We start from the raw sequence: 13509 nt of genomic DNA on the forward strand, positions 1-13509 counted from the left end.
ACACTGTATAGTTATCATTAAGATATAGTATTTACAATACAGTACTGTTTTTAAATGTGAGGTGGCAACTATTTCTGTGCTAATGTATGCCTGCCTATCTGGGAAGAATATACAGGAAACTGGTTGGCTGATGTGGGGGAAGAGGTAGGTTGGTAGTCAGGAAAGAAAGCCGGAAGTAGCAGTACATACCTGTAATCACAGTACTTGAAAGGCTAAAGGAGTTAGATTACCAGTTTGAGGTCAGTCTGGACTACATGGCAAGACTTTGCCTCAAGACTTGGGATGTAGGTTAGTTGGCAAAGTACTTGCCTAGAACACATGAGCCCAGAGTTTGATCCCCAGTACTGCTTAGAGCAGGCATGATAACACCAGCGACAACTTGGGAAATGAAATGTGAAGTTCAGCGTCATCATCAGGTACATGAGACCACCATCTCAAAAATGAACCTGGAAGCTGGGTGTGGGTACTCAGATGCTAGCTCTCCACAGGCAGAAGTGCTGCAAGCTCAAGGCCAGCCTGGTCTACAGTGAGTTTAGGGTTAGCCATAGCTAGACAGTAAAATCCCATCTCAAACCAAAACAAAAATGGAAATGTTTACATTTTGTTTGTGAGTGTGTATATAGGGGCATGTGAATGCACCAGTGTGGAGGTCAGAGGACAACTTATGGCACTTGGTTCTCTTCCACCATGTGGATTCTGGGGATTGAGCTCAGGTCCTTTATCCATGCCACTGGTACAAAACTGTGAGAGTTAATTAAAAAGCACATCTAATTTGGAATCAAGACTCATCAAATTTGACTAATGCTATTGTGTGTATGTGTTGATGTATTTGTGGGCCAGAGGTTGTTGTCTTCCTATATCATCACTCTTTTAAGAAAAAAAATATCATGGGGGCTCGAGAGATGGCTCAGTGGTTAAGAGCACTGACTGCTCTTCCAGAGGACTCGGGTTCAATTCCCAGCACCCACATGGCAGCTAACAACTGTCTATAACTCCAAAATCTGACACCCCCTCACGCAGATGTACATGCAGGCAAAATACCAATGCACATAAAATAAATTTTAAAAAAAGAAAAAAAATTGTGTGCAGTTGCACATGCAAGCACTCGTATGTGTGTGCAGCTGCTCAAGGTCAGAAACATCACACTCACCTGGAGCCGGAGTCTCAGACAGTGGTGAGCTGCCTGGGTGGGTGCTGGGAACTAACTCAGGCCCTCTGCAGGAGCAGTGTACTCTTCAGCAATGAACCAGAGACATGCTCTTAGCCCTTGTGCTCATCTTTTGAGTGTCTCACTGCACTTGGAGCTGGCTGGCTAGGGCCAGTGAGTCCTTGGGGTCAGCTGGTGTCTGCCTTACAGTAGTGGTACTACATGTACATGCTGCCATGCTATCTTTTACATGGGTGCTGAGGCATGAACTCAAGTCTCAATGCTTGCACAAGCGCTTTACTCAGCTGAGCCTTTGCCCCAGCCCCAATAGTCACAAACTGAAAAGTTCTTAACCATGATTAATTGATCGGATGCTTTAACAACAGTGCTTTGAATTCAGAACTAAGCCAGGCACTTCTGAAATAGTGGGGAAATGTTTTCAATCATAATATTTAGCAACATGGACAGAATTTTTGTTAAGTTATACAATTCTAAGGATTTCTTGCTTAAAAGAAAATGAGGGGAAATCACTTTCAAATTCCCTAGAGCTGTCTATTGGGAAAAAGCCAGCTGGTTTCAACTGCAAAATGGCATTAAGCTTAAAACAATAGGCAGTAGATCTATTTGTTCACATTCATAGATAGCTTTATTCGGCTTTTAGAAAAATATATACAACAATCAGAACCATGGTTCTCTTAAATATTTTAAATTAAAGTATGCAAGTGAGAGGAAGAGTCTTTCCACAGTGAGAACATCAATACTGTGTAAGGAAGTAGACAGGGACATCTGCAAGTCTGGGAATGGGAAGAACTGAGCAGAAGCAGCTGTGGCTGCCAAGTGGTCAGCACAGAAACACCTAAGAGCTTTCTCCTTTCTTCTTTAGTTTCTATTTGAAAACACAATTAATACTACATGCCTAGCTGTGAGTGAAACAGCTGAATGCTGGGCATAGACCAGCAGGCATTGGTCAAACCAAAACTTGCCATTTCAATTGGTAGTCACTGAATTTGGAAATAGGACTGCCTGTCAGTCATCATTCAACTGGTAGCAGATGCAACAAACTTCAGGGGTTTAAGAAGCTGGTTAATGTCATCTGAAAAGATTCCTGCTTTCTCAACATTCTTTGGAATGAGTGTGAAAAGTATTTTAGTTAAGCAGACCTTGGAGTTCCAGTAGTTTGAGAAGCCAAGTTTGGAAGCAACAGGAACAGCCTTAGTTTTGTTTCAATTCTGTCCTTTGCCTCACACTGTAGGTCCTTTAGCCTACTCCAAGTACATGGATCCCCCTCCACCGGTTCTAGGGCTTTTCCTGGAAATGAGCCTCATCAATGCACCAACCAGAGGCCAGTCTACCGTGAGATTTCCTAGGGACCCTGGAGTCAACACTGTCAGCCACCTCTCCTGCTGCTTTTGCCAAGTAACAAAGCAACGAGGCAAATATCTTTAGCAACATCAAGCTTTGGAGACTGCGCTGTGTCTGGATTCGAGGGGGTGAAAGTAAACAGGCAGATTAGAACTGGAGGTCTCATTAAGAGTAAGAGGACAGAGATGGGTATTTTGTCCTCTGTTCATCTATTTCCTGCTTTGTTTTGTTGATACAACTAAATATCTCCTTAAACAGTGCTTTGTACTCTGGAGGTGTGGTGGTGGGGGAAGTGGTGGGCTCTGGGCTGACGGGGGTGGGTTCCCAGCTGCTGGCTCCAGCCTCAGACTGGGTTACCAGTCCTGTCAGGTCCCTGGCCAGCAGCCTGGATGTCTGCACAGCCTTGTGTGACAGTGAGTCCTGCTCCTGCTGGCACTTCTTCAGCAGCTCTTCATACTTGACTTTCAGGGCACTGTACTGAGTGTCCACTTCATGCAGGAGGGAGATGCCCCTCTGCTTCACAGCCTTTGCTCTCCTGATGCAGGTCTCCTCGTGGCCCTTCACAATGTCCCCCCCTGCCATGCTGCTGAGCACCGTTTCACTGCTGCTGCGCTTGAGTGGTTTTCTCGGTGCTTCTGGAGCAGCTAGGAACATCTCCTCCAGCAGGCTCTGGCTGGGCTCCTTGAAGGGAACAAACAGAGAGTCGGGGACCAGCTTCTCCACACCATTCACAAAAGGATGCTCTGCCTGCAGCATCTGCCGCATTTCAGCCACCTCGGCCTCCAGCTCCAGTGCTCGGGCTCGGTAGGCATCTGTGGCACCAAGCTGCTGCTCCAGTTCACTGTTCTCCTTCAGCACCACCTGATACTCCGCCTCCACGCTCACTCGCTTCTTCCTCTCCAGGCTCAGCTGGGCCTGCAACATCGTCACTGTCTTTTTCAGATGCTCATTTTCTTCTTCATCAGGGCTCTGCTGGTTTTGCAAGGAAGTGATCTTCTCAGCGAACACGTGGTCATAAACAAAGTGTCTACGAGGAAACATGGAAATATTTAAAGGTCAACTGATGGCGCAAAGGAGGCTGCTGGGGCTTTTCAACTAAATCTTTGAAAGGGGCTGTGACACCAGTTTTTAGCCCATTCAGTGCTATAAGCAGTGGCTAAAATGAAACTCTATGAAGCTGGAAAATATTGAAAGCAAATGCAGTTTTTGTGACTGATTTGTTTCCCAATAGTAAAAGTAGCATAGAAAACTCACTTGCAGACCAGCAGAATGACAACTGTTTACTAGGAAATATAATGGACCAGAGAGTCTCATCTCTAGTTGCAGATCACAATCAGCTGGGTGGTCTTAAAACCTGGAGCTCACACCATTGATTCTGACCTACTTGGTCTGCTACCTGGACCTAAGGGTTTTAAATGTTCTCCATAATGTGTGACCAAGGTTAAGGAACACGATGTTTGGACTTTTAACTTGGGTTACACATCAGAACCACCGAGACAGTTTTGGGATCACACCTAGAAATTCTGACCTGAGAGAGAGTATCTGCTCTTGGAAAACATCCACAATGCCAGGGGCACACATGTAATCTCAGCACTTGGGAGCTGGAGGCAGGGGGATCAGGAGTTTGAGGCCAGCTGGGCTGTATGAGATCTTATTTCAAAAACCCCAGATCTCTCTAGGTAATGTGACATAAAGTAAAGAGTGAGAAACATTAATTGGCCTCTCCTATTCGATCTTAGGCAGCTTGTGTGTATGTATTTCTGGGTTATGGAGCATCTGACTTCAGGAAAGGTCATGAAGACACAAGTCATGTCATCTATTTTGGCCATCATTGCTGATGTCTGACAGGTGTTTAGTAAGTATTTATTAAAGACTCAAACTCATAACTATAAATTATAAAGGCTTTTTTTTAGGTGAAAATACTTTTTTAAGTTCAGTGGCTTTGTTCAAACTACTGGTGGTTTAGCAGGCACGGGGCACTTCTTGAAACGGAGCTCTCCATCTCCTGTACTCCGGAATGGGTCAACGACACGGGATGTTTCTAGCTATCAAATCCACAGAAAGGCAGGCTCTTACTGGCGGAGGTCATACAGCTCTTTCAGACAGGAGAAGCTGGGTGCCGGCTTCTCCTGGTCACATGTCTTCTGCCCCGCTCTTCCTTGGCTGGAAGATTTCAGCTCCTCCACTTGGCTCTGGAGGTGATCAATGTTGGTTTGTAGGCATTCAATTGTTTCCGTGAGGCTGTGAAGAAGACATAAGCTGGTTGCTGCTTGTCACATTAAATTAAGATCAAAACTAGTGAAGGGGGATTAGGTGTGAGTCACTCAAACTTGGCTTTCTTAATTGGAAAGGACTTACAGTTAATCCTCATTCTCCTAAAAGAATGAACCCTTATCCTTTATTGCCCAACCCCCTACAGGCACATTCTACTTCAAATTATACTAAGTACCTCCTTTGTAGATTGCCCTCAGTGACAGAAATTTTACCTCAGGATTTTTTGTTGTGAGGCTTTGCTCTCAGCAACCAGCTTCTGGTTGGTTTCTTCCAGTTCTCTGGCTGTGACATCTAACTGCTCATAAACTTTGGCATGCTGCTCATTCATTTGCCGCAGAAGCTCCACCTGTTTGGTCAGATACTGTAAAGCAAGAGAGTGCTATCAGGCAACACGGAGGAGACAGTCTGCATGCTTCCACACTGATTCTCTGGCGCTCCAATGCCAACTTGTGCCAGGTGAAGGCTGAGGGCTTCCACCTGTGGGCTCAGCACCCTCCTGGCATGGTGATGTGTTTGCCAGCCCTGAAGCTCCCAGGGCTCTGACCGTCGGCCCGCCCTCCTCTCCTGGCTAGCTAGCCACTGCAGCCTTTAATAATGTGGTCGTTTCTCATCCTATTACTCAGGACAATAGGGGTTTTAGAGTTTTACACCAGGACTGAGGGACAAAGACCCAATGTGAACTTTATATTATACCACAGTGTCACTGGTTTATTTAATGGGAAAAGAATGTTAAATCCCAATAGAAACTACCCGTTTGAGTAAGAAACAGACATAAGATATCCTTGATGTGTTTAGCTCCATTAATGCTTTCCAATACTCCTATATTCATGAGGTTAGTCAGATTTTACAAAATATATGCTTAATATTCAAAAGGAAAACCCAAAGTGAAATACGATAATCCCACAAGAAGAAAAGCTTGGGAAACACAATAAAAGTTTAAACAAAATATGTTTAATAAGGGCTGGGGAGATGGCTCAGCAGTTAAGAGAAGTGTTCTTTGCAGAGGACATGGGTTCGGTTCCCAGCACCCACCCAGCAGCTTACCACCACCCAGGAGACCTGGTCCTTCTGATTTCTGCAGGAATCAGGCATACACACAGTGCATATACACATATTCAGGTGTAAGGTTCATATATATACAAACAACATTTAAAAAAAAACAGAAAAGGCGGTGGTGGCGCATGCCTTTTAATCCCAGCATGCACGAGGCAGAGGCAGGCAGATCTCTGTGAGTTCAAGGCCAGCCTGGGCTACAGTGTGAGTTCCAGGAAAGGCACCAATGCTATACAGAGAAACCCTGTCTCGAAAAACCAACCAACCAACTAAACAAACAAACAAAAAACAGAAAAGGTTTAAAAAAATGTTTAGCCCAAAGAAAAAGAAAGAAAAGCTTAACATGGAAGAAAATTTTTTGTGGTTTTCACTTGAAAAAAAAAATCATATTTTTTTCGAGTGAGGCATTTCAGACAAAAACTAGTAAAAAATACATTAATTTTACCAGAAACTTTAATAAATATCAAAACCTCATTATTTTATTTCTATTTTACAAGAATGCCATCTCCACCATCCTTATTCACAAGATCCTTACTAGGTTATTTATTTTAGTCCCGCTAAGACTGCTTTCTGAAGACCAAGGATAAGGGTTATGAATAAGTGCAATCTTAATGCCAGTTAGGTCACCTGGAGTCCCTCCTTCCCCGGTTCCTCCCACCACACTAAAGTGGGGCATATATTCCAAACAGAACATTCCTGCTCCTAGTCCTCTGGATACAACCATAAGAGGAAAAAAAGAGGTTGGAAGTGTAATCATACGGAAGCAGACTTGGGTTTAAAGACACTTCGTGAGGTATTTTACAGAACTCTTCAAGTACCATCAGGGCCAAGTGACCTTGGCTTTTTTGTTTTGCTTTTCCAGACAGGGTTTCTCAGTGTAGCCCTGACTGTCCTGGAACTCAGAGATCCTCCTGCCTTGGCCTCCCAAGCACTGGGATAAAAGCTGTATGCTGCCTCAACACCACTGCTGGGCAACCTTTGCTTTTTGAGACCAAGTCTGTTATGTGTCTCCAGCCAGGCCGGCTCTGATCCCTGGCCCTCCTGACTTGTCTCTTAGTGCTGGGATTACAGGTGTGTAGCCCTATGGCTGGCTTTCAACAGTGATTTGGTGAGAGGATATGGTCCCTTCTCAGGTGCTTACATAATGTCCACACAGAACAAACAACCGCTCTTTATCTTCAACTTCTCATAGCAATCTCTTGGGGCCAAAAGTGTTCTGAAAAATTCTTTGAATTAACACCACCATCACCATTCCCAAACAAACCATAGTATTTATAACTTAGGCTTTACAACACTCCTGTGAGGGCTGGGCAGGACTCTGTAATTAAGCATTGATACTTCCACATCAAAAAGTATGAAGATTACAAACAGCCTCAGATCAGTTCAAGATCTGCTAGCAAATAAATGCTGTAAACCTAAGGGATAACACCTCAGTGGAACTTCTGGGGTTCGGAATTGGCAAGGGGTTATAGGTGTTAGAAAAGGCTAGAACTGACATGATTAAATGAGCAAGTTAGCATGAAGCATGGTATCTACGATGGTCCATTCATTCTTCACTGCCTACACCTCCACAAGCTTCCCTTGGTCCCTTGGAAAACAACCACTCAGCTTCTGACAGGAAGCCTTTACAGACTTGAGGGAGAGAGTTCTTGGTTCTGTCCCAGGTAGTAATGACACAGTGGTTTCCTGTCATCCACAGGAATGTTTAATTTCTTAGGAACACTTGACTGGGTAAAGAAAGGGCTTGGGGCCAAAGGAATATATAGACAGGGGTGGCAAGATGGCTCAGTGGTAAAGGCACTTGCTATCAAACCTGATGACCAGATTTCAATCCCCAGAACTCACACGGCAGAAGGAGAGGACTAACTCTAAGCTGTCCTCTGACCTCCACAGGCATGTGGTGGCACATTTGCACACTAATGTGCATGAGTGCATACGTGTGTGCGTGTGCGCCTGCTCGAGAGTGCACATGTGTGCACACACACTCAAAATAAATGAATATATAATGTAGACATTTTACAATTTATATAAGTCCCAAGTCCTAAGTATTCTTTGGGACTGATCATAACTTTAAAAAAGGGAACTGTATAATCAGACACAAATTATTTACAACAGAAACTATTCCTACATCCTCTACGTAGGACACATCTGTCACAGAGAACACATAAAAAGCCAGTTTATGAGTGGAGTCTTGTAGTGAGGACAAGACCAGAGTGGTGAAGGAGGCAGTAGTATTCTACCTCAGAGAACAGGCTTGAAGACTCTTTGCCATTGCTAACTTTTTTGTAACTTCCTCATCAGGCCGGGCAGTGGTGGCGCACGCCTTTAATCCCAGTACTTGGGAGGCAGAGGCAGGAGGATCTCTGTGAGTTCGAGGCCAGCCTGCTCTACAAAGAGATTTCCAGGAAAGGCGCAAAGCTACACAGAGAAACCCTGTCTCGAAAAACCAAAAAACCAAACCAAAACAAAAAAAACCACTTCCTCATCAGAATCCCATGAGACTAGAAAGATTAATATATATGTGACCTGGATATGTGGCTTCAGAATATGTGTTTTTGGCACAGTAGTTAAGGACTACTGAAGGCAGTTGAGAAGAGATGCAGGAAAGTTGTCTGCCCACCATGTACATCCCTCCCCGTCTACCAGGCAGATCGAAGGTCAACCACTGAGCACAACTTTCAACTCTTCTGGGCCAGGAGCCAGCACTAGTTCTAGCCACTTGTCTTCTAGAGTCAAAGTCCTTTTCCGCCATCTCATGCCTGCTCCAAGAATATACTGTTCTTCATTATGGTGTGTAGGACAGAATCCAAAGCCACCTCTGAGAGATTCATTCACTCGAGCACCTCCCATTTATGTATCTAAAATACATGCTTTACTCCTTATTAACTCTCCATTATTTCTCCTCCTACATATGCAAATATATTCATTTACATGAAGGCTAATACACAGAGTCTAGTATGGTATCTGACAAATGATGAAAGTGTTCATTCAGTAAGAGGGAGCCCTCATCTTTACTTAGAATTAGTTTTTAAACTTTTTATGTGCAATTCACCTGAAAGACAACTGTGGGGACCTAGACCCTTTCCCCCCAAATATTGATTCAGCGAGACCAGGACAGAACTCAGAGTCTGCAATTTTAGCAGAACCTCTGTGATTACTAATACATGAAGAGCATAAACCATGTACTTAGTAGGGAAATGTAGATCTTGGACATGGAAAATCCTGGAAGTCCCCTTCTCCTGACCCAGTGGTGTGGGGAGCTGAGGAAGCCCTGAATGTACAAGGAACAGATGAAGTCCTGAGTGAAGGTATGCTGTTGACACGGCACAGCCATGTCAAGGATTCCTGAAACCTCAGACCCGTGGAAACGACAAAGACTTCCTCCAGTCTGTTTGAGTATATATGAACTGATCAGTATATAGAGAAATTATCCAACATCACAGCTTCTTCCTTCTGGATGATTACAGCCTGAAACTGCTCCTCTGCAGAAATCTCCCAAGATTAGCTAAGCCTGCCTCCTTGTTCAACTGTATACAAAAGACCTGTCTCCTCCATTCAGATGTACAAAATAAACATGTAAGTTCGGGTTGCTGCTACATTTGGTGCCCTCCATCAAAGTGAGCACGGCCCACCTGATCTCAACTTTTCTGTACATGTGTCTGTGTATCTGTCCTTTCACTGACCTCACCACCTCAGTTAAGAGCACAACCAGTGCTCTTAACCTCTGAGCCATCTCTCCAGCCCCGAAACATAGAAATAATAAAAGTTTATTAGTAAGCCCCCCTATGCCCATCATCCAGTTTTAACCATCACAACACAAACATCTCACCTCTACTGCTGTCAGCCTTGGTCATCTCAGAACAAATTCAAGGCATCTTCATTCTAGTGACTCTCTCTGTGAGTTTTCATTTCAGATTAGTCACAACTTAAGAGCAACCTCACACTCTTAGTATTTACCAGGCTTCATCATTTCTCCAGTCACGTCAGAGTTCCTGTCAGCTTCCTGTGTTAGCTATGGATTCTCTGTCTTAAATTCAACAGCTATCCCTGCCATAAACTTTTGAAGACACATATGCAAGGACTGCCCTCCTTCAGGAACTTCACCCCACTCCTCTGTCTCCCGGGGGAGGCTATTTTAAAAAATCTTTTAAAGATTTATTTTGTATGGGGCTAGAGAGATTGCTCAGCAGTTATGAGTGAGCACTGGCTGCTCTTCTAGATGACCTGGTATTTAATTTCTAGTATGCACATGTCTGCTCACAACTGTCTATAACTCCAGACTGATGCCCTCTTCTGGCATTCTTGGGCACTGCATGCATGTGGTGCACAGACATATACTCATACACACAAAAGGGAAGTTTTTAGAAAAACTTAATTTTTACTGTGTTTAAGTGTGTGTGTGTGTGTGTGTGTGTGTGTGTGTGTGTGTGTGTGTGTCCGTCCACATACCATGTGGACACATAGAAGCAGGAGCGTGTGGAGGCCAGAGGTGTCAGATTCCTCCTAGAGCCAGTTATAGTCAGCTGTAAGCTGCCTGATGTGGGAGCTGGGAGCCAAACTCCAGCCCTCTTGCAAGAGCATTACATGCTGTTAGACTCTCAGCAGCTGAGCCATCTCTGTGCTGCTTCTGGCTGGTTCGTCTAACCCAGCAGCTCTTCGCCTGGGGTCCACAGATGGAGTTTAGAGAGGGTCTGTGAACTCTGATGGGAAAGACAGCTATTTTGAAAATTTCTAACTGAAAATTGGCATTTCCTTCAATGATGAATGGAAGCCATAAACCACAGCACTAACAGGGGCATTACCACCAATAGAATCACAAGTTTTTTTCATATCCTACTGTAGGGTTTGCAGGAATGTTGATGCTTACTTACATAAGTCACTATTTGAAAGTATGATAGTTTCCAGATGGCCACAAGATCTTGTTACTTGCTATATATGCTGTATTAGTATATCATGATTTGTTTCTACAATATTTGCTGGCTATTTAAATATGATATTTCATTAGTAATTCAATGTTTACTTGAGATGGGGAGGTCTGGCTATGCAGGTTGGCCTTAAATGGTCAATCCTCCTGTCTCAGGCCCTAAATACTGAGATTCTGAGACTGAACCACATTTGGTGCTATAGTCCAATGCATTTGAAAGAGCTTACTGTAGACCTTGACAGACAGCTAACAGGATCTGTGGCACAAACCCAGGCCAAGCACTTTAGTTATCTGTAGGCCTCATTTCAAACCTAAGCTCTTTGCAAGCTGTTTCAGAACACCTGCTCCAGGGGCCGGAGATGGTCAGTGGTTAAGAGCACCTGCTGCTCTTGCACAGGACCTGGCTTTAGTTCCCAGCACCCATGTGGTGGCTCACAACTGTCTATAAGACCAGTTCCAGGGTCTCTGACACCCTCTCCTGACCTCTGTAGACACCAGGCACCACATGGAGCAGACACACATGCAGGCAAAGCATCCACACACACGAAATGATTTGTCAGAGAACCTGTTCCTGTTTACAGCAGCACCTCGAGGACCCTCACTTTTCTCAAGACAACACAACAGTCAACTCAACTGCTTGACTGACACTGTCCTTCTTTCTGGGAAAGTGTTCTCTATCTAGCCCATTTCTTACATATTTAGTTAGATTACAGTTTATTAGCTAAATATCAATTTCTAGACCTCTGTTCACAACAGCTGTGTTCAGTATCACAATTCAGAGTACAAATATCAAGAAAGATTTAATCTGAAAGTTTCTGTGATGGGCTTGGCTACAGACCTCCTGGGAAAAGCCTATTAACCACTAATTCCCATTTAGACTCTATTCTCACGGCCCCAACACCACATTCAGAAACCTTATAATACATACCATATATTCCACAGATCTCAAGCTAAGTCTCTTTAAAAAAAAAAAAAAAAAAGTCAACTTAGGCTTGTGGTCAACATACAGGAAATAAATCAACATGCAAATAAGTACAAAGAGGCCACTAAAAACCTACCGAAAGTACCTCTTGTTCACTATATAAAAATCTGTGATAAAAATACAATGAAGCCATTGAAGAACTTGTGATATCTTAGCCTTAGAGGACTTGGCTTTGAGGATAACCCAAGAATGCCAAGGAGCTTGTTTTCACAGGGTAGGAGTTTAGTTTAATTGTATTAAGCCACCAATAATCAGAAAAGCCATTCACTCTTCAAGACTCAGGCACAGACAGTGTACAAGGGAGTCTCCTCTGGTCGGCAACTGCAAAGAGAACTACTGGCTCCCTAAGTAAGTGCTGTGTATAGCAGACACCAAACAATGTGCTGTCAGCCTCCATCTCCAAATTTATTTTTCTTCACTTCATACAGAAGGAAATAGGTTACCTTTCCCTCCATTCACCTCAAAGTCCATACATGCTTCTAACATTCTCGTTTTCTCATTTCAGGATCTGGGACACCACTTCAGACCTGACTGCCACACTGAGGGGGACGTGAGAGTGGCAGCAAAGCAGACAGAAAAGCCAACCTATGGCAAGAACATCAGGCTTGGCAAGACAGTTCAGTCGGTAAAGTGCCTGCCTTGCAAACACAGGACTTGAGTTCAATCCCCAGAACTCATGGTGTAGAAAGCCAGGAGCCAGGCATGGTGGCATATGCCTTTAATCCCAGCCCTGGGGAACAAGCAAGTGGATCTCTGAGTTCAAGGCCAGCCTGGTTTACACAGGGAGTTCCAGACCAGCCAGGACTACATGTTGAAACAACAACCAAAAAGGAAATTTAGCTGCCCAGCAGTGTGAATTACAGCCAAGTATTTGAAATTTAGTGTAAAAATAATCCTTAGTAATAGTGAAGAAATAGTAGCCGGGCTATGGTGGCTCACGCCTTCAATCCCAGCACTCGGTAGGTAGAGCCAGGTGGATCTCTGTGAGTTCAAGGCCAGCCTGGTCTACAGAGCAAGATCCAGAACAGGCTCCAAAATTACGCAGAGAAATCCTGTCTTGAAAAACAAAAACAAAACAAAAAATAGCAAATAATTAATTCCTATTAAACACTAAAAGTGTCTTTTACCTGATTACAGTAATATATTTCTACTGTAGGACATACAGGGGTGGAGAAGTAGGAATATGAAAATAAAAGTCACATATTATAGCTTACCAAGTTAGCGTGTGTTTGTATGTGTAGCATATGTATGTGTGGAGCCAGAGAGGCTGACATTAGGTGTCTTTTTTTTTTTTTTTTTTTTTTTTTTTGTGATAGGGTCTCTCTCTGAATCTGGAGTTTACCCATAGGCTAGACAAGTTGTCAGGGATCCACCTGTCTCTGCTCCCATTGTATTAGAGATGTATGCCATCATGCTTGGCTTTTATGTGGGTTCTGGGGATCCAAACTCAGGTTTTTGTGCTCGTATGACGCCCACTTTACCAACTGAGCCATCTCCCTAGCCTTACCTTGCCAAGTTTTTAAGATCTACTGTCCACTAAAACAACAGGATTTATTTTCCAGAAGTAAGACTGTTGCACTATAAATATTCTGAAATGAGTAAGTAATGATGTAATAATTACAGAAGTCCAAAAACACATTCTCATGATCTCATCATCCCCCAGAGCACCCTGTACCAATGTAGTGCCAGCATTTGTCACCATTCCATGATGGAGCAGACAGACCTAAGAGGTGGTTTACATGGCTGAACTCTCTATTTACAAATATC

At 43.8% G+C, this 13509-nt stretch overlaps 1 protein-coding gene across 3 annotated transcripts in view; it reads right to left on the reverse strand.

Annotated features, from left to right (window-relative positions):
- Positions 1–1770: 1770 nt before the first annotated feature.
- Cdr2 (cerebellar degeneration related protein 2) overlaps positions 1771–13509 on the reverse strand; it is a 31762-nt gene continuing 20023 nt past the window's right edge. For 2 of the 3 annotated variants that reach the window (XM_006980329.4, XM_076551635.1), the window contains 3 exons: positions 4996–5144; positions 4586–4750; positions 1771–3536 (listed from right to left, as the gene is read on the reverse strand). In XM_006980329.4, the coding sequence (XP_006980391.1) occupies positions 2675–3536; positions 4586–4750; positions 4996–5144 (1176 nt within the window). In that variant the 3' untranslated portion in view covers positions 1771–2674. The remainder of the gene's footprint in view (positions 3537–4585; positions 4751–4995; positions 5145–13509) is intronic. The other variant, XM_076551638.1, reaches the window with a different exon arrangement.

The sequence above is a fragment of the Peromyscus maniculatus genome, chromosome 1 (genome assembly GCF_049852395.1).
Source record: "Peromyscus maniculatus bairdii isolate BWxNUB_F1_BW_parent chromosome 1, HU_Pman_BW_mat_3.1, whole genome shotgun sequence".
NCBI lineage: Eukaryota > Metazoa > Chordata > Mammalia > Rodentia > Cricetidae > Peromyscus > Peromyscus maniculatus.